A 26185-nucleotide genomic window follows, 5' to 3' on the forward strand; every position below is an offset into this window, starting at 1 on the left:
ATTCAATAAGATTATCAGTTATTCTCCAATGTTAGCAAGTGATTTTTTCAGGTGTAATATTCCGAGTACGTATGCTTATATCATCACCTTCCCATGTAGTCGTCGAAGGCTCCCAAAAAAAAAGAGACTTGGCCAACCTCGTGGGATTGCTGACATGACAACTCTAGAGAAGGTCAACAATGAAACAAGTCTCAGGATACCTCACCACCCTTAGTGGGGTTTAGGACTTCCCCTTGAAACAAAATCTTGGGAGATTGATCCCCTTCCAAGTACACATGAAAACAAGCATTACGCCATCACAAACAAAACTACTGCATGTAGCACAATATGAAAGAAATTATTTATGAAATCTTCAAATGTGAAAGTACCGCGGCCTTAGGGTTCAAATGAAACGAATATCTAATCCATGCGAAAGCACGATAAAGGATATTACGATAAATAACAAATGAAAGTAAACAAATATAAGGAATAATAATAAATGCTACTTAACGCTATGCTTCCCCTTCATTAGGGAGGAGATCCAAGGCTTCAATCATCTCAGCATTGTCCGAAGGGACATCAACCATGGATCCTCCACCCACCTCCGAGACACGGCTCAATCATCATCACTATCTCTTCAGGCACAAGTTTCTTCCTCAGTTGGTTTCGACAATCCAGAACTACCTCATCATGAATGATCATGGCACGATCAAGTACCTCCTCTCTAAAGGCAGACGATGCTTTGAAATTCTGAACGCCTTTCTCCTCAGTCCTTTTCAAAAGATTATTGCCCGCCTCGGAGTCAAGGAATTGACCACCAGTCTTGACCTCGGTAGAATACTTCTCTTCGAGGATTGTAAAATCTTTTAACTTGTCCGCAAACTTTCCCTGTACATGTACAAGCTCCACATTGATCTTTTCTTTCTCTTGAGTAAGACGAAAATTCTCTTCTTTCAATCGAGCAACCTCCTCGTGCAGCTTATCTTGACAATTGCGCAGCCTTTCCTCCCGAACTCGCACAACACTAGCTAACCACAAACCCTGCAAATATATTGACAAACAATTTTAAAGCGGACAAAGCATGCAAGATTCTAACATAATAAGCACAATACCTAACACAAATTCCAGGCAAGGGAATGAGCAAATGAATACGTGGATAACGACACTAGATGGACCATGTCGTAATCTCCGACAATGCTCTGTCCTTTCTTGCATCCAATCTCTGGATCATCTAAATCCCAGAAAGAGTCAGCTTTTTCCCTATAGTTCACCCTATCGACCAAAGATATGCTTAACACGGGAAGTCTTGGAAGGTGCTCCTTCATCGTCCGCACGGATCCTCTTAGGATTCTTTTGCATTTCATCATCAATCTTCTTTTGCACCCCTTCATGAGAACGTTTTTTTGCCTCTCCTCCTCCCCCATTCGCAGGCCTAATCTCCACAGTTTTGCTTGATGGCGAATAGTTAGTTTTCTTTTGCGAGTTAGAACCCGACCCACAGACATGCTCAGAACGTGCCAGTGGGATACCCCTACGGATAGGGTCACGAAAGTCATGAACAGCCCGATTCACAGGCGCTCTACTATCACCAGCAAGCGGGGAACGCCTCCCCACAGTGGCCTTGCGAGCCTGGATCGCTGCAAAATCAAATCTATCACCTGCACATATACAGTTGGGTGGAAAGGTTATATAAAAGAAAAAGAATCAGCTAATTACAGTGCGAAATAATATGGAGAATGAAGGAATAACCAACACAGAGTGCAAAAAAAATTAAAATTAATACCAGCGGTCATTAAATTCCTAGGATTAAAAAGTTCTTCAAAAAGACCTAAATCACGACATTGAAGTTGAAGTGCGCGGTGAGTCTCTCGTCGCAATAACTCGAACTCCCGAACTCCAAACCACGGGTATCCCCCACCCGCAATCCTTAACATAAAAAAATTGAGAATTCCAAAAGCTTCTAGGAGACGGGATTCGGAACAAAAATTTACATTTGGCTCGAGGTTGAAAGTAAAAAAACGAGTCTGGTTTGCTCCTACGCGTCGAGAAAAGTGAATGGAACAATTCTACAGACAAAGGCATGTGAATTTCCCTCATCTTATGACAAAACACTGAATAAACTATAACGGCGTTTGGGGTCAATTGATTAAAGCTTATACCAAGGCTTTCGACCCATTCCACTAATAGAGGTTGCGGAGGAAACGACAGTCCACCAGTAAAGTATTCAAGGAAAAGGGTGAAATGACCCGATGCCGGGTTATGGCAGTCATCTCGAGGCCTCAAAACCTTAATGTCATATTCAGGTGGTATTCCAAGTACTTTGCGCAAGCTCCCCACATCTTGGATATTCAGAGCATATCTATCCTCACAGCCTAAATTTTCGTTAGATTTAGGGTCATCATCCAACAAGGGAGTCTCTAATGGCGTATGTCCCTTAAGAAACCCGCTAGATGCTAGAGATCGAGTCTGTGAGTCACCAGAAGAGGCTGAACCACCTGAAAGTCGGACGCAATCGACTTTGGAGAGTAACTATCAGAATCATCACTGGCGCTAGAGCCACTTATGGAAATTCGGTTAAACCGACGATTGGCCATTAGCAAGGAATACTCTTTCCCTCGAGGAGCACAACCTGCACAAAATTTTCATTTTTTTTCTTCTACTTATTTATCAAAATGCCTACAAACAATACGTCTCATGCAAATAAAAAATTATATAAACTCGATTAGGTATTTGTTGGATTAATAAGAATAAGCCCAATTCAATAAGCTTAATTCAATTAGTTATTTGTTTAGTTTTAACATTATCTAGGCCCAAAATTTTGGATCGTGCTGCCAAAGCCAAGCCCATTAAGCACTCCTAAAAATCTATAAATAGAGGAACTCTCACACAATTCAATGTATGCTTTCATTTTTATAAAATTTCTCTTGTTCTCTGAATTTCTTTGAACTGGTTACTGACTTGAGCGTTGGAGTGCCTACGTCGAGAACCCTCCCGACGCCCATTTGACGAGTGTTCATGACGCATGTGACGGTCCGCAAATTAACTGTGTATTGTCTACGTGGATCTGTTTATCAGCCAATCTACGTGACTCATTTATTTTAGCTGCATCAACAATAAAAAGTAATAATTTTTCATGGATGATCTAAATAAGATATCTGTTTTACAAAATACGACCCGTGAGACTGTCTCACACGAGTTTTTGTCTATTGTATAAGTATGCCGAATATGCATGTCTCGTGTCCTATAATTAATAATGATTAATAAATCGAAAAGTTTAATTAGTTTAATAAATTAAGGGACATAATTTAATTTAAAGGTAGCCAATATTTGTTTATTGTGCTGAAAGAATGGGAAACATACGATGGAAGCTGGATTCTGATCACACACATGATGCAAAAGATGAGAACGAATGTCTAGCTATCATCTCATCTCACCCAATTGTTCAATTTAACTTTAATTCTATTAAGCTATGTTTGGTAGCCATGATAAGAGAATGATTATTAAATAATCATCCTTTATCTCGTGTTTGGTTCATTTTTTATTTAGATTGCAGGCCCTTGATTATGATTGAAAGCCCTCATTATTCATGTTATTTGTGTGATTAAATATTCTTCTTAAAAGGTGTGATAGTGTATAATTCTTGAATAATAATCATGATAAGATTGTATATTGACCATAATACCCTTAAATTGTCTTCTTCAATATAATATGAAAATTAAAATTAATGAAAATTTAATAATTAATATAATATTTAAATTTTTATTATATTTTTTTTACAACATATTTTCATATATTATTATTATTTTCAATTATTTTAAAGAAAATAAAATATAGTGCAAATCTATTTTAAATTAAATTTTTATAAATTTGTAATCTATTTAATTAATTTTTTTTATGAAAATAAATATTTATTAAATTCTATTTATTTTGTTTAATGATACCGTAATATTTTTAAATATATTTCTAATAAATATATTTAAATTAATTTTAATAAATATAAATTATAATTATAAATATTTAATTATCTATTCAATTATTTTAAGAATATATACAATTGGGGCATTTTGTCATTACAACAAAATTTACAAAATTAATACATCATTTTAAAATCATACTAAACACCATGTTATTTATCCCACTATATTATTAATTCATATCTTTCATTTTTCAATCATTCTAATTATTAATTATTTACTATCACATCACACATACCAAACGGAACTTTAATACCCATCATTCCATTTATTAATTAATTTAATATATTTATCTTTTCAGATTTAGATTTGTAGGATTAACTTTATATCACATTATGCATTTGGGATGTGAAAATATTATGAGATATATCTTCTATTTAGGTTATTTATAAAAAACATTAACACGGACGCTCCCACGTGGAGCCGTAATTTTTTTTTATTATATTTTTTCGATTTTTAATGTCCGTTCATTCATTATCATGCCTGACAACTTCACGTAAAAGGCGTTCATTCAGTCGATGCCTAAGAATTTCACGTGAAAGATGAGATTCTGAAAAATCACGTAAAGATCAATAATTCAAATAAGAATGGAGGTTTTTAAAAATAATTTAAATTTAAAATTTATTTCAAAACTAATTTGAAAAACAAAGTTTTGCACAACTAATGACATCCGCGCTTTGTAAGCGCGGACGCTCCTACGTGGAGCACCGTCCGCGCTCGTAAGCGCGGACACTCCCACGTGGAGCACTGTATGTATTTTGTAAATTTTTTTTATTTATATTTTATCGATTTTTAATGTCCGTTCATTCATTATCATGCCTGACAACTTCACGTGAAAAGCGTTCATTCAGTCGATGCCTGAGAACTTCACGTGAAAGATGAGATTCTGAAAAATCACGTGAAGACCAATAATTCAAATAAGAATCGAAGCTATACAGTCTTCACATTTTATTCTCCTATATAATTGATGAAAAATTCGAGGAACGAGGTATCAACTTTCTCTTAAATTTTTTCTCAATTTTCATTGACAAAATGTCTAACATCGACGTACTATTATATTTTAGTGGTCATGTAATTAGCGATAATGGATCGATTGAATATAGCATTCCATTTGTTAGACCGATACGAGTATTACGATCTATTAATTTGATGGAGTTAGTTGAAGTTGTGCATAAAATGTTAGCAATCGATCCAGCAAATTTTTCTCTGAAGATGTCAACAAAGTATTCATTCATGGAGAGAGCATCTTGGCATGAAATTGAAGTCAATCTCGTTGATGACGATGTTTTACAGTTCATAATACAATGTGACAACATGCATGTTTTGCATCTGTACGTCGAAGCAAATTCAATTGAGCATAATGTTGGATTTGATGATCCTGAATCTTACGTTCCACATGCATCCGATTCAGGTTTTTATAACCAACCCGGTACGTCTACATATGGTGGTTTCCAAGAGCAAGAATCTTATGTTCCACAGGTTACTGAAGGACTCGGTAATATGAGTTTCGATGATGTAAGTGGGCCTTGAGATCAATATATAAATGTCTCGTCGGAACAAAATAATGCTCCATATTGGCCGAATCCAACATTAGATACGAGCGCTCGTTGTTCGGATCAGACCAATAATGATGATATTTGGAGGACTGATTCCGAACCCGATATGTCATACAACGAGTCTGAAGAAGAAGAAGTGAATGTTGATGATGAAGTGAATACTTTTACAAATCCTGATGAGGGTACATCATCTCGACAACCACCACGTGACACATTACAGAGGCAGACCATACCATTTCTGTCAAACACTTCTGAGATGCCATCATTTTTCAATAAATATTTTGGTGAAGAGCCTCATGATTCTGTCGATGTTCTTTATGGAGTGCAATCAAGCTATTACAATCTGGATAGAGGTGAATTATGCGTCAATATGTTATTTAAAGATAAGAATGATCTTATTGCATCTATCAAGGATTATTCAGTCAGAGTTGTCAGGCGTGAGTACCGTGTCGTGGTTAGCACACGCAGTTTGTGGAAGTTACGTTGTAAAAATAATTCTTCTACGGTCATTTGTCGATGAGGACTTCGCGCTTCTTTGAAGGCCCAGACTGGTTATTGGAAAATAACAAAATATGACGAGCCTCACACATGTATATCTACCTTTGTTGGTATAGACCACAAGAATCTGAACATTGATATGGTGGCACATACGCTATTGGGAGTTGTTCCTTGTGATCCTTCGTACGAGATTAAGTATATCATCAAAAATGTGAAAGATAAATATGGATATCAAATCTCGTACACAAAGGCATGGCGAAGTTTGAAACGTGCTATTGAAATTGCTTATGGTACATGGGAGAGCTCCGTGCAATTACTCCCCAAATATATGTGCGCTTTGTCAAAATATAATCCGGGAACAGTTGTGGAGTGGAAGCATCTGAGAGCCAACAATGAAATGAGTAAGACATTGAACTATGTTTTCTGGGCATTCAGGCCGTGTGTTGATGGGTTTCGGCATTGTCGGAAAATAATTAGTGTTGATGGTACACACTTGTATACCAAATACAAGCATAAAATGTTGATCGGTGTCACTCTGGATGCGAACAACCAGGTTCTACCGCTAGCATTCGCTATTGTGGATTAAGAAACAATAGATTCTTGGAAATGGTTCTTGGAGAACGTAGGAAGACATGTTGTTCGTGGTGAAAACGGCGTGTGTCTAATTTCCGATAGACATAAGGGAATCGTGTGCGCAACTGCAGAGCTACCATATTTTCAACCTCCATACGGTGTGCATCGTTTTTGTTTGAGATACGTGTGTACAAACTTTAACACTAAATTCAAAGACGTGCATCTGAAAGATTTATGCTGGGCGGCAGGCACACAAAATCAAATTTGTAAGTTTGAATCAATAATGGAGGCAATCAAGCATAAAAACATTTTGGCGCACCGATATTTGGCTGGAATTGAGAAAGAAAAATGGAGTTTGGCTCATATCGGTGATTGGCGTCGTGGGGTGATGACAACCAATATGTCGGAGTGTTTAAATAGTGTGTTGAAGGGTGCTCGTAGACTTCCTATATTTGCCATAGTACACTTGACACTTATGAGGTGCGTACAATATTTTATTAAACGTGTGAGTAGAGGTGGTCGTATGGTTCAGGAAAATCAGCTGTGGTCAGATTATGCATGTCGGATGTATGACAAGTGGGCGAGAAAATCTAATGAACATCGTGTTGCCAAATATGATGTATGTGAGCAAACTGCTTCGGTTGCAACTGTAGGAACACCAAGTCGTGGCCAACATATGCAGGTGGTCAATTTATCAACGAGTGATTGTTCGTGTGGTAAATGGACGATTTTTAGCATACCATGTTCTCATGCTATTTGTACCGCAAAGTGGCACTCGTTGGATCCCACGACACTTGTGTAGCCATGGTATAATATATATGAGTAATTAGCGACTTACAAAGGCAGATTTCAACCTCTTGCAGATGAGCGCTACTAGGATCATCCAACTTTCGAATTGCACCACAACCCTGTTAGACGTGAAAGAAGAAGAGTTGGTAGAGATAGAACAACTCGATTGAGAAATGAGATGGACACAACTGTTTCTAGACAAAGACAACATTGATAAATTGTTTTGTTAAATTGTAATAACAGTTGATCTGTTAAATGAGAAATTAATTATTTACCTCGTGTTTACTTTGTTATTTTTTATTTCACGTGCATAAAAAAAATTGGTTTATAATTTCGTTTAGAAATGCTACCGCTTGAGCGCGAGGTGCTCGGGAAAATTTTCCAGAACACCTCGCGCTCGAGCGATGAATTGTTACCGCTCGAGTCGAGCGGTAACTTATTACTGCTCGAGCGCGAGGTTTTCTGGAAATTTTCCAGAGCACCTCGCGCTCGAGTGGTAACAAAGTACCGCTCGAGTGCGGGCTTTCCATTCTTTTTTCTTTCCATCTCCCTTTCCCTTTCCCTTATATTTCCTCTTCTCCACCCATTTCCTTATCTCCTTATCTCAAATCCACCATTCTCCATTCCCCTCTCCTTATCTCATTCTCAAAACAAATTCTCATCTCATTCTCAAACCATGGCTCCCAAGAAGGTGAAAGGTAATCCCGGCTCTTCTTCTTTTTCTTCGTTTGATAGAACTAGATTTGTTAGTGATGCGGCGCAGGCGCGGTATGAACATGCAAAAATTAATAGAAACCCGATTACCGAGCGGAGATTTCGTAGACAAAGAGAAGATCGATACGTTGGGCCTCTTTTGGGGTTAGAGAAGCGCAGATGGGTAAAATTTGGAACTCAACCGAGAGCGACGGTGGTATCGGTGGTGCGAGAGTTTTATGCAAATGCGGGTGAGAGGACGGATGCCAAGGCCTTTGTTCGAGGTAAACTTGTGTCATTTGATTCGGGTATAATCAATGCTTTTTTTTAGAAACGCCTGAGGTAGATGATTCCGCATTCCAGGCTTTGGTTGCTAACCCTGATTATACTGTGATCATCAACATCTTGTGTCATCCAGGGGCGATATGGAAACCAGTAGGGGGTCACCAAGTTGTTTTGATGAAAAATATCTGACGGTCGATAATGCTCTTTGGTATTTGTTTTTGGCGAGGAGAATGATGCCAGTCTCACACAAAAGTGAATTACAAAAAGAGCGGGCCGTGGTGCTATATGCTTTGTCTCAGGGTTACCCAATCAATGTGAGAAAACTTATCAATTCTCAAATTTTGATGAGCGTTCATAACAGACACATCAGGCTTTTCTTTCCCTGTATCATATCAGAGTTCTGTGCGATGGCATGGGTTGTGTTCCGTGATGATGAAGAGTGACTGCAACCAATGAAGCCCATTTGTGCACAGGAATTGCAGCGGAAATACGCTGAACCACGGTTAGACTTCAGGACGGATGAGGGAGATACAGGTGGATCGAGTACCAGTCGCCCCGCGTCGAACACAACCCCACAGACGGTCCCTAAACGACAAAGTAGATGAGATGCTTGCCTTCATGGCTCATCAGGAACAAGTTAACTTGAACCACAATGAACATTTCGCATATATCGAGTCCACGATGCAGACAACGATGGTCGAGAGGGGTGTTGACCCAGTGACAATCCATCCACATCCTCCGTTCATTCCTCCGTTCAATTTTCAATATGACTATCAGCCGCAAGGGAATTCAACAGGAGTGCCACCACCAGATAATGACGAGGATGAGTAGTGATCAACGATTCATGATGCTAGCTGAATGAGGTATGTGATATCATGTTCTTCTTGGTATATTACTGTAGTTTTTGGTTCTTTAATTTTAATTTACCTATCGCAGATGATCAGGATAAAAAGAAGAACAACAAATTTGAGGAGATGGACGTCAATAACGTTGTTTCATATTAACTTTCGATTGTGTATCTTCTTCGGTTGGGATGTGTAAAATTTAAAAAAAAATTGGAACGTTTATGTTTATATTTTTTATTTCATCTTTGTTTATTTGTGTTATTTTTCCTGCACTTGTATTCATCTTATCTTTCGTTTATTAACAGTATACTGAAGAAATAATAAAATATAGACGACGCAACAATGCAAACTGTACAACAATAAAAATGTTAAAGTTACAGTGAATTAGCAGAATCATCGTTATAATTAAAATGATACAAATGGCTTCCTGTTCCACAATCAGGTGGATTGCGTCTTCTCGTCCCTCTCCGCAATCCTACATTTCAGGAATTTTCTCATTTGAGTAACCTGGATAAGTGACAGGGGAAATAACATTCCTCTGTGGTCGAGTGTCATGCACAATATGCTGAGGTTTAACGTTAAGAAAATTCGTGAAACATTGTGTGTTGGATCAATAAGGAGTCTGAAAATCAGTTTGACCAAACGGATGAAAATCACCGAACCTTGGATCACTGAAAAAACCAGGTTGAGTATTAGAGGTTCCTGCAATATTCAATTCAGCTGACGTAATAATCGTAGAGTCTCCTGCAAACACACTTGGTTGCCTAACCATGTCACTTCCCCATCCTAATGATGACTGATGCGAAAACGGAGAAAGCGTACTAAAATTTTGTTGAACATTCATTTCTCCAACAAAAGTATTGTACGGACGTGGTTGAAAACCAACGACATTAACTGCAGGTGATATGGTGTGCACAGTTATTCGATTGTACCATTGAAAGTAGTCTTCGTCATTTTGCCTCGATCGCTCGTGTCCCACCCTTGTACAAACATATCTGAGCCGATTATTCCACAACTCAATTGAATTTCTATGATACTCTCTCCAATCGGTGTTTCGATGTCCTATTATCGTGATATTATGCATATCGTCATTGTCGACGGCAGACCCTGGAATTGATTGCCGTCTTCGAAATTGTCGCATTACACGATTAGGACGATGTATCTCCACGATGTCAAAGCATATAAGGGGACAAACACCTCGCCATATTTTATTGTCGTATGAATCAATAATCGTCTTCACATCTATGTCATTTTTCTGATATACGCTCCAATTAAACTGTAAAAAAAAGTAAATAAAATGTCAGTATTCATTTAATAAATCAAAACAAAATAGTCTTCGTGTCATCAATATTACGTATTAACATTTTATAATACCTCATTATTATTCATACGATCTATAGAATCCCTTATAATTCTTACAGAATGTGTTGGCGAATGTGTGTAACTAAATCCATATTTCCACCTACAATTATAAAAAAAAAAATACATATCAACAAAATAGACAAGATATATATGATATTATCACCATAAATTTTAAACATTACCGTGCACCATATGAAGAAACTGGAATGCAAGCATCCGGATCAACGGGAGGTACAACTAATGTTAACCCATTTCGATCAGGGTTATCACATTTAATCTTGCTCCATGCCCATACCTACTTATAATAATAAAAAAAAATTAACAAATTTAACCAAAATATTATGTTAAATATTCACATCACATTAATGATACATGCAGGATATATAAAGGTCCAGCCATTGTAGTCTTCTCTACACGTGACGCGTTACACAACTCACGGTATAGAAATACTAAAACTGCACTACCCCAACTATAAGACTTCACGTTATCAACATCTCGTAGCAGTTGCAAAAATATAAGTCTAGCTGACCCTCCTTGGTAGTCAGGAAACATTATTCCTCCAATAATCATTAACGCAACACAACGAGTAAATTTCACAACATCTATTTCTGAAGTTTCATCATTAACAAGGTTAGATATACAATGATCGTGTAGTGCAGTCATAGATAGATGACCACCTTTCAAATAATTTGAAGCTGGCGAAAATCCCAACATATCCAAACATATGTGTTGCCATTCCTCAACTTTATGTGACACATCTACTCCAGTTACTGCTTCCCCATCAATTGTTAGACCCCAAATTATTGAAACATCTTGTAATGTCACTGTTGTTTCACCACATGTAAAATGAAACGTATGTGTCTCGCGTCGCCAACGTTCAACAAGCGCAGTAATCAAATGATTGTCAAGAACTTGAGAGCCACATTCTAAAACTCCATAAAAACCCATATGATTTAAATATGCGAGTACACGCCTGTGTAAATAATTATCAGTATACAACTTCCAAATCAAATGGTCTGACCTCTTCACTTTGACAATATCATCAACTGTTAACGAAGACACGCATGATGACATATGTTTCGCTTGTAAATAGAGGACACTGGGATCTTCTGGATTTCGATTATCTGCCATTCTGAACTATGCTCTAGATCTTCTCAACTTTGTCAAAAAAAATTCGGTGAGGAATTGAGAAACCGATGAATGAGAGAGTAAAGATAAGAGGAGGAAAGAAGATGAGGGAAGGAACAAAGAAGGAATCGGGTAAGATAAGGAAAGGATTGGATGAATGGAGTAGGGACACGTGGCGCTCCACGTAGGAGCGTCCGCGCTTGGTAAACTCACCAGGCAATAAAGGCTGATCTGCAGGTGCCTGTCCCACAGGAGGAGGTGGCAATGGATTCATCTGTTCAAACCCACTGTCAACCTCTTCTGTTTCCTCGTGTGAATGTACCTGTTCTCTAGCTGTCGTCACTGGAAATCAAATTATTAATCATAACATTTAACAATTACAATCTAGTAATCATCATCAAACCTTTCGCACGAAAGCACATGCAACTAAAGAACAATCAATCATATCGAGAAATCATCAATAACAAGTCAAATGCACAGACACACGCAGATAATATCATCATCCAACTCTCTCATCACAAACCCAACTCTTAACCATCCCAGACATCTAACATATGCTCTGATACCACCGAATGTGGCGCCCCAAACATCGCCACATAATCATACAACATGTGACGTCATATGCATAAAATTTTCTTCTCAACGACGTAATAATATAATGCATACATGACAAAATAGTGCAATCATCACACTATCTACATCAGTGCAGCAGAAACAATATAATAAATACATACACCACAACTCAAATATGACAATAAACTATACTGTCTCTATCTACTATTAGCTACATGACTGTTTGACTAGACACACCTAGTCCTTCAACTCTATCATGTCTCACAGCATAGTCATGTAAACTGTCCAACAGAAACAGTCCCCAAAGGGTGAGCATACACAACAATCATCATCGTAATACATAACAGTTATATTAACAACAACATAAGATATAACTGAAATGATAACATAAATACCCCCCTTGTCGTTTCTGGACAATCAACCATCAACAACCTCAACCACATCACACTGCAACAATAACATCGACGATACGTCGCACCCCAACTCCGGCGACAGCAATATCCTCGAACGAACAACAACATCGACAATACGTCGCACCCCAACACCGGTGACAGCAATATCGTCGAACGAATAAAATCAACGATAAGTCGCACCCCAACTCCGGCGACAACAATATCGTTGAACTAACAACATCAACGTGACATCTTCCAACAACGACAGTTAACAACATCAATAATAATAAACAACATATATAATATCAAATCACCCAATTCCGGTGATTTACCATCGTTCAACACAATAGTATTTATCAATACTAAACAATAACAACATATGCTCGTATGTCAACACGTACCTGATAATCGAGTATATATAAATCTGGCTATTTCTTTGATCCCGATGCATGTGACGTATCTAAATAATTCAACAACAATTATTAGATCATTGTCACCGTATCAACACAATCATAATAGCTTCAATGTACAACATCAAATAGCCCAACAAAAATGAATTCAATAAAATTATAAAACTCGATTATAAATTCTTCTCGTTCAACAATTAATATTCTGATGTATTTTATTTCACAATACTCAAATCAAATACACCCTAATTAATTAACTTCAAATAATAGGCTATTTTACAACATCCGTCAAATTACGAAAACTTTATATCAACGTGTAGCCTATACTTCGTAGACTCCGAATATATAATCAGACTTAATAACAACTGACAAACAACTCTCCAATCTCAGTCCAATGATTAAAAATCCCTGAATAATTCAAAATAACACCACTATAATCTTCTCTAATTCGTTAAAATCATACACTATTCAACAATCTTCAATTTCAGTATGATTTAACAATTTATCATATTTATTTCCAGAAATCGACGAGTTTCAAACATCACCAAAACTATAAAATTTATACCTCAAATCGAAGACCTCGTGTCAACGATCCTAGAACTGAAGTCGGTTCGTCGATTGGATAAATCGATAAGTCGCACGATTGAAAAGAAATCTGAAATCTATTTTCTCTCATACGTTAGAATTCCACCGACTCAAATCCATATTTTTATTTTTTATTTTGACGGTCAAATCTTGTAATTTTATTGAAAAGTTAATATGTCTTTCGTTACAAGATGAATTAACCAAAGAGGGAAATCCCCAGTCTCCCACACGAAGTGAGACGAGGAAGAAATAGAAAAAGGCAGCAATCGAATGAGCAACTACATTTGCCGATCTCCTAATATGATTAAGGGTAATGTTACTTTGAGATTCCAAGAGAGTTCTAATATCTGAAGCATTGGACCCTACATAACTGAGATTCTCTTCTGGCCTTGTGACTGCTTGCACTGCGAGAAGAGAGTCTGATGTAACTTGATGAATTGGTAAGTCGTGCAACTGAGCGATCTGTAAACCACCTTCAATAGCGAGAAGTTCAGCACACGTAATAGACTGGGGTTTATCAATTTTCCTTCCAAATGCTAGGACCGGTTGTCCCGCGTGGTTTCTGACCACCCCTCCAATTGCATAGTTATTGGAATCTGCATTATAAGCAGCATCTACATCCAATCTGAGTTTGTCTTCTGGTGGAGCAACCCAGACCTTAGGTGAATTGCACTTGGTAGGTTCCCTGGTAAAAGATAGAGCTAGTCTAGCATGCTGGAAGTCATGTAATAGAATCTCACTCCAATCTGCATTAATGCCATCTGAGCGTTCTTTTTTCTTGTGGGTCAAGCTCAATCGTTCAGACCAGGTTGCCCAAGTTCGCATCGCAAACATCTCAAATTCTAGTTTACTAAGCTTCTCCTTCATCCATAGGAAAATATCAATCGTAGGTAAATGGCTAACCTGTTTTAATAGAGCCCAGAAGCAGGACCCTTTCCAGCAGGTTTTGACTGTGGGCACACAAATAATGCGTGACTTGTTGAATCACAAACTGACTGACACAACGGGCACACACCAGAGACTGGGACATGATGAGACAATAAATTTTGTCCTGTAGGTATTATATCATGTGATACTCTCCAATAAAATATCCGGACTTTAGGAGGGATTGAAAGAGCCCAAAGGTATTGCCACCAACTCTTCAAGCGAGAGCTCGAACTAGAGGTTGGAGAGTCATAGAATCCCGTGGCTACCTTGTATCCATCTCGAACTGTGTAATTTCCTTTCGGATCAAAGAGCCAGAATCGGTAGTCCTCGCGGTGGGTCGAAGAGATGGGAATGGCTAGGATCTCTTCCACCAGGTGATGTGAGAAGTGCTGTCGTACCAGTGCCTCCTTCCATGTCCCATTTTCAATAAGGTCCTTAACCATCATATGGTTGTCATGTGTCCCAACTGGAATGACGCCTCTTCTACAATTCGGAATCCATCTTTCCTCCTCCACGGCAATCTTAGCTCCATCTCCCACATGCCAACAAATCCCATTCTCCAGTAGAGGTCTGCTCCACAACAAGGACCGCCAAAGGTAAGATGGATTATTTCTCAGACTGGCCTTCATGATATCTTGGTGTCTAAAGTACCGTGCTTTGAGGACTCAAGCTACCAGCGAGCCTGGATTCTTTATGATACGCCATATATGCTTAGCTAACAATGCTTTGTTGAAGATTTCGAGGTGGCGGAAACCCAAACCACCCTTGCATTTTGGTTGGCACAGGGCGTCCCAGGATTTCCAATGCAACTTTTTCTTTCCCTCATCAACTCCCCACCAGAAGTTCGAGCATTCACGCTCTATCTCCTCACAGACTGATTTTGGAATACGAAAACAAGACATAGCATAGGTAGGGATTGACTGTAGCACCGATTTTATCAAAGTTTCTTTTCCCCCTGCTGAAAAAGTTTTGTTGCCCCACCCTTGAATCCTCTGTACTACCCGCTCAACCAAATACCTAAACTGTAACTTTTTATTTCGAGCGGAGAATACCGGGAGGCCTAGATAAATTTCATGACCTTGCACCATAGGAATGGCCAGTCGAGACTTAATGTTTTCTGCTAATTGTACATCCGTGTTAGGGCTAAAGGACAAAGATGACTTCTCAAAGTTAATAAGTTGACCGGAAGCTCTCTCATAAGATGCAAGACAATTCTTGATGGAATCGCAGTCTGCCAGTGTCGCTCTGAAGAAAAGCAGGCTATCATCTGCAAAGAATAGGTGAGTAATGGCAGGACATGATGATGCTATACGAACTCCAGTTAATAACCGTCGCTCTTCAAGAGATAGAAGAGCACAAGATAATCCATGTGCACATAATACAAATAAGTAAGGAGAAAGAGGATCTCCCTGTCTCAGGCCTCTGCTTGGGATAACATTTCCAATAATGTCACCATTTAAAGAGAAAGAGTACCTTACAGTACGCACACATCGCATAATTATATATAATATATAATAATATAATATAATATATATAATATTTAACATTTTAACACCGGTATATCTCTTTGGACCAGTCAAACGCTTAAATTTTCTAAAACTCAAAACATAGAACTTCTATATCTTTGAGTTTTCTACGTTATAACCAAATCTCAAATCATTTGGACATTCATATGATCAACATATGTCATATTTTCCTCTTTAAAATTAATTAATTATTTAATAATCTCACGTTACTAAATCAACACATTGTAATATTTAATTCAAACATTACAATAATATATCTTTCAAAAGCATTCTTAACCAACACATACTTTCAAAATTTTAGATTAGGTGATATATCACGCCTAACATAAAAATATGCATATAAAATTTTTAATTTGAAAATCACAAAATTATCATCTTACTATTTAATTAAAGTCGAGGTCCTTATACTAAAAAACTTCTAATTGATTTGTTGAGAGCTATTTAAATTTACAATTATATCATCATTATATAATGATTTTTTTAAATCTTTTATAATGTATTTATCTATATTTTTAAATCCAATCATATATTTATTTAAACTTTTAAATTTTATGTAGTCTATCACTACGAATAAAAAATATGAAAAAATCATTTATTTGAAAGTAACAAAAATTAGTATGTTTAGTTAAATATTTCAAATGTATAACCACAAAATAAGTGTAAATGAAAATTTGTTTTTTACACATTGTAAAAATACAAAAAAGCAATAAACTTCCTATATATAATTATATTAATAGGATTTTACGTATATTTCTTTTTAAAAATGGAGCAAATTTATTCTTATACAGTTTTGATATGTTGCACATTTATATGAGCATCGATGAGGTAACACTCATCTATTAGATGTGATAAAATATAGACATACCGATGTCTTTTTTATTTTTCTTTTAATTTTTCGTTTTGGGAAACAAGGATGTCTTTTTTGTGTGAGTGGTAATTTGATATATATATATATTTATTTTTTTTTTGCTTTCTCGATATTTTGTCTTTCATATGGAATGAACTTATCACTGGTGGAAGATGGTGAAGGCGCACAGAGACTGAAAAGGTCTTGTTCCCATAAAAGATTAACACTAAAAAAGAAAAAAAGAGAAAAAAAAATTTAACCTAGTCGGCCTTTTCTTATGGATAAGTAGTATATATTTTTTTGGAAAAACAAAAAATGTATTTTTTTGATAAAATTGGTGAATAGTGTATTTTTTTGAATTAAGAAAATTGCAAACTAATTAATAGTGTTTTTTTTAAAAAAAATTAATGATCCAATAAACGTCAGAGAGACAAAATTTAGACTTCAACAAATAATTTTTTATGAAATACGAATGTTTTTTAAAGTTGCATTTGGATTGGATCATTTGAAATCCAAAATTGTAAATTTATTTTTATTAGTAAATAAGTTAAACATATAATACTCAAATTCATCATTTACTTATTTAAATTATAATTATATTAATCACAACGGATTTCAAATGTATCTAATTGTAGAGCCCAATTTCGTACACGTAAAACCCATGCATTTATTTAAATTAGTAAATCATTTAATTTATTTTAAAGGAGTTTAGTCATGCATAATTCATTTAAATGCATTATTTTAAAGTATCTACGTTTATGTGATGCACGTTAAAATGTCTTTCGAGTTCCATGTTTCAGGCGATCATTCGAGGCGGGATTGAGGAAAAGACCCGGGGACGATTTTTGGCAATTTAAAGATGGTATCTTATTTTAGTTGAGTTTGACGGCATTTTCAATTAATTTATTGAATTTTAGCATTTCAAGTCTAAATCATGTATTTATCAATTTTAAGAGTTTAAAACTTTTAAAATCTAACATGGTGTGTGTTATATTTTAATTAAGAATTTTATTTAAAAGTTAATTGTGAGTTAGTGCTTTAATTAGTAGACAATTATTTTAGTAAACTAAAATTCAGTCTCCTAATTACACTAAAACACACGCCTCACACACACATTACACGCTTTTACACACACCTGTAACGCCTAAACACACACACACACACTCTATCATTCAGTTTTTATTATTTTGAGAGAAGAAAACCTAGGGATTCTCCTTCTCTACAGCAGCCGCCCCATCCCCTTCACGATCCCAGCAAGTTTCATGAGTTTTTATCGCAAGTTTTAGCGCCACGATCGTCCCGGATCAACCTCGCTTTCATCCCCGCTTCGATATCGCCGGTTCGGTAACGTTTAATATCAAAAAGGCACGTATATTCTGTTCTTGATGTGTCGATCAAGTCATATATTGTATTGCGTTGTTTTTATGCGTAAAAGTTATGTATGATGTTAGTAGTTTGAGCGGATCATAGATCGGATCAATTTCGAAGGAAAAGTTTTAGATCTAAAACTCGTTTTTGCTGTCTTTTCAAATACTGCGATTTTTCTGTTCATATTTTGAGAAAACTTTCAACTAGAAAAATGTAGAACTTTTCGATGCCTTCGATTTGACATAAAACTCGAGATCTTTGGACGAAAAATGAGTGAGTTATGATGTTTTTCGTGAGACTGCTCAAACTGTAATTTTCAGAAAATGTGTTATTGATGTGTTCCTTGAAGTTTTACGTTGCAGGCTTCGTTGGGGCTCGACGGGTGATCGCCGCTGCACATAGGTACTTCGGTTATGATGTTGGAATGGTCATCGATGTTTTGTTTCGTGTCGATAGGCACTAAGATGGTTCTAGAGTCGTAGGAACAATCATTGATGTCCAATTCGTTGTTGTGTCGTTGGTTGTGAATTGTTACCCTCGGGGTGATGTTTATGCACTTGGGTTTGGTATAATACCTTAGTGTTCTAAGAAGTGCCTCGTGGTGACGTTCATAGTCCGAGGAATCGAGTCTAGAAGACTAAGCAAAAACATGTTCAGAATCTCGTAAGTTTCGACCGACAGTAGCCACACGGACCTTGCCACGGACCCTGACACGGGGTCCAGTGCATTTGTTTTCTCGTGAGTGTCAAATTTGCGCAGATACACGGACCTTTACCCGGACCCTGGCACGGGGTCCGTGCCTTCACTTTCTCACAAGTGTCAAAGTTGCGAGTGGACACGGACCCTTACACGGAGGCAGGCACGGGGTCCGTGCCCCTTTTTCTTTCCGAGTACATCCTTCACCGTAGGTAGACGGACCTGTACACGGACCCGGGTTAGGGGTCCGTGTACACACTGTTTGGGAAAAATATTATTTTTGGTTTCAAGGTTTGATGCCATGGTTTAGAGCAAGGATTAGTAAGGTCATGTCATGGGAAGTTATAGAAGGTCCTAAGATATGATCGAGCTTGAGAGTAAGTATAATTTTTCTACGTCTAATGCTATGCAAGTTAAGTATGAAATTCATGTTAGTATGTCGCAGCGACGGCCCCAGTCGAAGTCCAACGAATCCCTCAACGCCAAGTAAGTATGAATGACGTGCAAAAGAAAATGTTTTAAGTTTCGAGGTATGCTAATTGTCTTGTGACCAAAGAAAGTTAGGATTGGAAAGCGTTAAATCATGAACGGGGACCAATCCGCCCGTTAAATTATGAACGGGTTAGATCGTGGTTGTGAAGCGTTAAATTATGAACGTGGATCAACTGGCCTGTTAAATTATGAACATGGATCTTATGTATGCGGCAGTGGATACGTCCCTGTCAGCCCAGTACTGTGGTGTGTCTGATCAGGCGTTTATCATGTTAAGGGTCACTTGCTTTGAAACATCCTCTACGTAAAATTATGCAGCCAAGTATGTGAAGTATGATAGCATGTTTAAGAAAAGTTTATGATCATGGCACGTCGTAGTATGTATGTTCAAGTTCAAGTTTATTCCAAGTTGAAGTTTATGCAAGTTCAATTTAAAGTTATGTATGTCCTATATTAAAGATGCATGCGATTTTATTATGTAGTACTCGTTATTTCCAGTTTATACGTGTTGAGTCTTTAGACTCACTAGACTTGATCGATGCAGGTGAGTACGATGACAGGAGACAGGAGGTGGCGACCAAGGGGCAGGCTTGGGCTGAGCGGCAGGCTAAACCCGAGGACCGCAAGTTTATGTTTTTAAGCACAGTTTTAAATACTCTGAATTTTTATGATTTGAATGTGAGATGTTTTGAGACAGCGTTCTTTTAGCAACTTTTTAATTGGTGATGGATTATTTTAAAAATATTTTTATGAATGTTGGGTGACGACCGTATGGATGTTTTTATTTAATAAAATTTTTAATTTTTCCGCAAATTTCAAGTAGTAAAAGTACGGTACGTTACAGTTGGTATCAGAGCCAGGTTCTTGTAAAGGGTTACGCCTACTGCCAGTCGCAAGAAGCTCACAAGGTCACACCTCAAGTCTGTAAGTTTTAAAGTTTCAAGATTTATGTTTTGTAGTATGCATTGAGTTACGATTTCAGCATGCCCATGTTTTAAGTTCAGTACGTGCATCATATGTTATGTATATCACGATCATACATGTTGGGTTTACGTGTTGGGTAATTATTGGAACAGTATGCCTCCTAGACGTGAAATTAACCGGGAAGATAGGGAGGAGGACAGAGAGCCTCGAGTCGAGGAGAGGGCCAATCCTCCACCACCTCCACCACCCGACATGCAGGCCCAGATGATGGCTGGAATGACTCAGTTCTTTGCCCAGTTTATGGGTAACCAGACAGTGGCTGATGCAGGGGCGAGACCCAGAGCTGAGGCTGTCTACGAGAGGTTCAGCAGGATGCACCCAGATAAATTCTCAGGGACGACGGACCCATTGATAGCAGAGGGATGGGTTAAATCCATCGAGGTAATTTTCGATTTTATGGAGTTGCAGGATGCTGATCGAGTGAGGTGCGCTATCTTTCTACTTCATGGGAGTGCAAGAGTTTGGTGGGAGAGCGCATCAGTGATAGTTAACCTACAGACTCTCACGTGGAATGGGTTCAAAGAGGTGTTTTACTCCAAGTACTTCACTGAGGAAGTGCGTACGAAACTGATTGGGGAGTTCATGACGCTACGACAGGGAGATAGCAGCGTAGCTGATTATGTGCAGAAGTTTGAGAAGGGTTGCCAATTTATGCCCTTAATCGCCAATGATGTTCAGGCCAAGGTGAGACACTTTCTCCTTGGAATGCGGCCGATCTTGCGCCGTGATGTGAAGGTGGTAGGGCCTATGACCTATGAGGTCGCCGTAGCGAGGGCATTGGAAGCGGAGCAGGATATGAAAGAGATTGAGAAGGATCGACTGGGCAAGAGGCCCTTTCAGGCACCGCAGCAACACCAGCAGTATCAGCAGCGACCACCATTTAAGAAGCCCTACCAGGGGCAGCCTGGAAAGAAACCATACCAAGGACCACCTAAGGGCAAGGGTCCTATCCAACAGCAGGGGGCGCCGCAGAAGCCCGGTAATTTCCCTGTTTGTCAGAAGTGTAACCGCCAGCATCCAGGACCATGCTTGTATGGGTCAGGCAAGTGCTTTAAGTGTGGTGCTACCGACCACATGCTAAAGGAGTGCCCGCAGTGGAAGCAGCCAACTCAAGGCCGGGTATTCGCCATGCACGCTCAGGAAGCGGATCCGGACACTACTTTACTGACCGGTAAACTTTCCTACCTAAGCTCAGTATTACTTTGCCTTGCAGGTGAATTTTATTTGGGGATTTTTAGGATGCTAGTATTGTTTGAGTATATTTGGGTTACTATCTTGTTAGCATTATTTTTGAATGGCATAGGACATCGAATTTTATTATGCGTAAGGTTAATGTTAGTATTTTGGATATAAGTTGTGTTGTGCTAACGCATCTCAGGGAACATTTTCATAAAGAGATTAGCTACAACTGCACTGATAGATTCAGGAGCCACTCACTCCTTTATATCAGAGACCTTCGCTAATCACCTGGACATCAAGTCCATCGGCCTAGACTTGAACTTCTCAGTGACAGTCCCATCAGGGGAAGAGTTGTTAGCTACCAGTGTGATCAGGGATATCGATCTAGAACTGCAGGGCCACCTAGTGTATGCAGATTTGATCGTATTGCCGATGCCAGAGTTCGATATCATTTTGGGCATGGACTGGCTGACTAAGAACCGAGTTCTAATCGATTTTCAGAAGAGGTCGGTATTGGTCAGACCGCTCGGTATGGAGCAGTTTTTATTCGAGCCAGCTAGATGGAGGAGTTTCCCTCGTATGATTTCGTGCATGCAGGCGAGGAAATTAATTTCAAAGGGATGTCAGGCTTTCTTGGCCAGTGTTATAGCAGCGCCTGACGTGCCCACTCCTTCTATTTCAGAAGTGCCAGTAGCCAGAGAATTTCCAGACGTCTTCCCAGACGACGTCACAGGCCTTCCACCAGATAGAGAGGTGGAGTTTGCCATCGATCTCATGCCTGGTACAGTGCCGATCTCTAAGGCACCGTACAGATTAGCTCCAGCAGAGATGTTAGAACTTAAACAGCAGATTCAGGAGCTCTTAGACAAGGAGTTTATCCGCCCGAGTTTCTCACCATGGGGCGCACCAGTACTCTTTGTGAAAAAGAAAGATGGGAGCATGAGACTGTGCATCGATTACCGTGAGCTGAACAAGGTAACGATCAAGAATAAGTATCCGTTGCCACGAATCGAAGATTTGTTCGACCAGTTGCAGGGAGCTACCGTGTTCTCCAAAATCGATCTTCGATCAGGGTATCACCAACTGAGAGTAAAGGATGCAGATGTGCATAAGACAGCTTTCAGGACCAGATACGGGCATTACGAGTTCTTAGTGATGCCGTTTGGATTGACCAATGCTCCAGCTATTTTCATGGATCTCATGAACCGAGTATTTCAACCGTTCCTCGATCAGTTCGTCATAGTGTTCATTGACGATATTCTCATATACTCGAAGAGCCATGAGGAGCACGACCAGCACTTGAGGACAGTTTTGCAGACTTTGCAGAGCCGTAAGTTGTATGCAAAATTCAGTAAGTGCGAGTTTTGGTTGCAGAAAGTCGCGTTTTTGGGGCATATAGTGTCTAGTAGAGGGATTGAAGTGGATCCAGCCAAAGTGGCAGCTGTCAAGGAATGGGTAGAGCCAAAGAATGCATCCGAGATCCGCAGCTTTTTGGGCTTAGCAGGCTACTACCGTAAGTTTATTCAGGGGTTTTCGTCTATAGCAGTGCCACTCACTTCACTAACCAAGAAGAATGCTAAATTTACGTGGAGTGATGAATGTCAGAAGAGCTTCGACACCTTGAAGCAAGCTCTCATTTCCGCACCGGTGTTAGCCATGCCATCAGGGCAAGGAGATTATGTGTTATACACCGATGCATCTAAGCTCGGTTTAGGAGCAGTGTTGATGCAACAGGGTCGAGTTATAGCTTATGCTTCCAGACAGTTAAAGGTGCATGAGAAGAACTACCCGACTCACGATTTGGAATTAGCAGCCGTTGTCTTTGCATTGAAGATTTGGAGACATTACTTATACGGCGAGAAGTGTCATATTTTCACCGATCACAAAAGTCTCAAATATTTCTTCACGCAGAAGGAGCTGAATATGAGACAGAGACGATGGTTAGAACTTGTGAAGGACTATGATTGCGAGATTAGCTACCACCCGGGAAAAGCTAACGTCGTGGCAGACGCTTTGAGCAGAAAGGTGGCAGTCATAGCACAATTGTCAGTTCAGAGACCGCTTCAGTCTGAGATTCAGAGGTTTGGTCTAGAGATTTATCGTAAGGGCAGAGCTCCTAGATTGTCTAATCTGACAGTCAAATCTGATTTACTAGACCGCATTCGAGCAGGACAGTCTTCAGATGAGCAACTACAGAAATGGAGACTGAAGGATGAAGCTAAGGGCAGTGTTTTGTACACAGTGTCAGATGGTATCGTGAGATACAGAGACAGAATGTGGGTGCCTAGTGTTGATTCGATCAGACAGGATATTCTGACAGAGGCACACGCATCTCCGTATTCTATTCACCCAGGAGGTACCAAGATGTACAAAGACCTGCAGATTTTGTATTGGTGGCCAGGGATGAAGAGAGACATCCGCAGATTTGTATCTGAGTGCCTCACTTGTCAGCAGGTGAAGGCAGAGCATCAGAGGCCAGCAGGTATGCTTAAGCCACTCCCTATCCCAGAGTGGAAATGGGAGAACATCACTATGGATTTCGTCGTTGGGTTACCTAAGTCAGTCAAAGGGTCTAATTCTATTTGGGTTATAGTGGATCGACTCACTAAGTCAGCGCATTTTCTGCCAGTGAAGACGACTTTCTCCATGACGCAGTATGCGGAGCTTTATATCCGGGAGATAGTCCGTTTGCATGGTTTCCCAGTCTCTATTGTGTCCGACAGGGATCCGAGGTTTACATCGTCCTTCTGGAAGAGCTTGCATGCAGCTATGGGGACGAAGTTACTGTTCAGTACAGCTTTTCACCCGCAGACAGATGGTCAGTCTGAGCGAGTGATTCAGATTTTGGAAGACTTGCTAAGAGCTTGCATGATTGATTTTCAGGGAACTTGGGAGTCTAAGCTACCTCTAGTAGAGTTCACATACAACAACAGTTTCCAAGCATCAATTGGTATGGCTCCCTATGAAGCGTTGTATGGTCGGAAGTGCAGATCGCCAGTTCATTGGGATGAAGTTGGTGAGAGAACAGATCTAGGCCCAGAGATAGTTCAGCAGACTGCAGAAGTGGTGGTCAAGATTCGTGACAGAATGAAGACCGCCCAAAGCCGTCAGAAGAGCTATGCCGATAAGAGAAGAAGAGATCTCGAGTTTGCCGTTGGGGATCACGTTTTCGTCAAGATAGCACCCATGAAGGGTGTTATGAGATTTGGGAAAAGAGGCAAGTTGAGTCCAAGGTTTATTGGACCGTTCGAGATTTTGGACAGAGTTGGGACACTAGCCTATCGTGTTGCCCTTCCGCCGAATCTGGCCGGGGTGCACAATGTGTTCCATGTCTCGATGCTGAGGAAATACCTAGCTAATCCTTCGCATGTTCTGAGTTATGAGCCTTTGCAGCTTGCTCCAGATTTGTCTTATGAGGAAAGACCGACTCAAATCCTCGACAGACAGGAGCGCAGACTCCGGAACAAAGTGACTAAGCTAGTCAAAGTTCGGTGGTTTAACCAATCAGTGGAAGAGGCCACTTGGGAGTCAGAGGCAGATATGAGACTTCGCTACCCGGAATTGTTCGGTAAGACTTAATTTCGAGGACGAAATTTTTATAAGTGGGGGAGGAACTGTAGAGCCCAATTTCGTACACGTAAAACCCATGCATTTATTTAAATTAGTAAAGCATTTAATTTATTTTAAAGGAGTTTAGTCATGCATAATTCATTTAAATGCATTATTTTAAAGTATCTACGTTTATGTGATGCACGTTAAAATGTCTTTCGAGTTCATGTTTCAGGCGATCATTCGAGGCGGGATTGAGGAAAAGACCCGGGGACGATTTTTGGCAATTTAAAGATGGTATCTTATTTTAGTTGAGTTTGAGGGCATTTTCAATTAATTTATTGAATTTTAGCATTTCAAGTCTAAATCATGTATTTATCAATTTTAAGAGTTTAAAACTTTTAAAATCTAGCATGGTGTGTGTTATATTTTAATTAAAGAATTTTATTTAAAAGTTAATTGTGAGTTAGTGTTTTAATTAGTAGACAATTATTTTAGTAAACTAAAATTCAGTCTCCTAATTACACTAAAACACACGCCTCACACACACATTACACGCTTTTACACACACCTGTAACGCCTAAACACACACACACTCTATCATTCAGTTTTTATTATTTTGAGAGAAGAAAACCTAGGGATTCTCCTTCCCTACAGCAGCCGCCCCATCCCCTTCACGATCCCAGCAAGTTTCGTGAGTTTTTATCGCAAGTTTTAGCGCCACGATCGTCCCGGATCAACCTCGCTTTCATCCCCGCTTCGATATCGCCGGTTCGGTAACGTTTAATATCAAAAAGGCACGTATATTCTGTTCTTGCTGTGTCGATCAAGTCATATATTGTATTGCGTTGTTTTTATGCGTAAAATTTATGTATGATGTTAGTAGTTTGAGCGGATCATAGATCGGATCAATTTCGAAGGAAAAGTTTTAGATCTAAAACTCGTTTTTGCTGTCTTTTCAAATACTGCGATTTTTCT

General features: G+C 38.9%; 2 protein-coding genes and 1 long non-coding RNA gene across 3 annotated transcripts; all 3 read right to left on the bottom strand.

The window, feature by feature from the left end:
* Nucleotides 1–327: 327 nt before the first annotated feature.
* LOC140824058 (uncharacterized) lies at nucleotides 328–3003 on the bottom strand. Its single transcript, XM_073185659.1, has 4 exons — nucleotides 2938–3003; nucleotides 2139–2508; nucleotides 1092–1637; nucleotides 328–1020 (listed from the first exon to the last, which is right to left on the bottom strand). The coding sequence occupies exons 1-3, from the start codon at nucleotides 3001–3003 to the stop codon at nucleotides 1252–1254; spliced, it is 822 nt and encodes a 273-aa protein (XP_073041760.1). The 3' UTR covers nucleotides 328–1020; nucleotides 1092–1251.
* A 6501-nt stretch (nucleotides 3004–9504) lies between these two features.
* Nucleotides 9505–11724, bottom strand: LOC140824557 (uncharacterized). Its single transcript, XR_012116376.1, has 3 exons — nucleotides 11627–11724; nucleotides 10567–11575; nucleotides 9505–10468 (listed from the first exon to the last, which is right to left on the bottom strand). It is a non-coding gene; the product is annotated as an uncharacterized lncRNA (long non-coding RNA).
* A 2002-nt stretch (nucleotides 11725–13726) lies between these two features.
* On the bottom strand, nucleotides 13727–14506 carry LOC140824059 (uncharacterized). The gene has a single exon (XM_073185661.1). The coding sequence runs from the start codon at nucleotides 14504–14506 to the stop codon at nucleotides 13727–13729; it is 780 nt and encodes a 259-aa protein (XP_073041762.1).
* Between the last annotated feature and the right edge of the window lie 11679 nt (nucleotides 14507–26185).

This window comes from Primulina eburnea, chromosome 2, assembly GCF_022965805.1.
Source record: "Primulina eburnea isolate SZY01 chromosome 2, ASM2296580v1, whole genome shotgun sequence".
Lineage (NCBI taxonomy): Eukaryota > Viridiplantae > Streptophyta > Magnoliopsida > Lamiales > Gesneriaceae > Primulina > Primulina eburnea.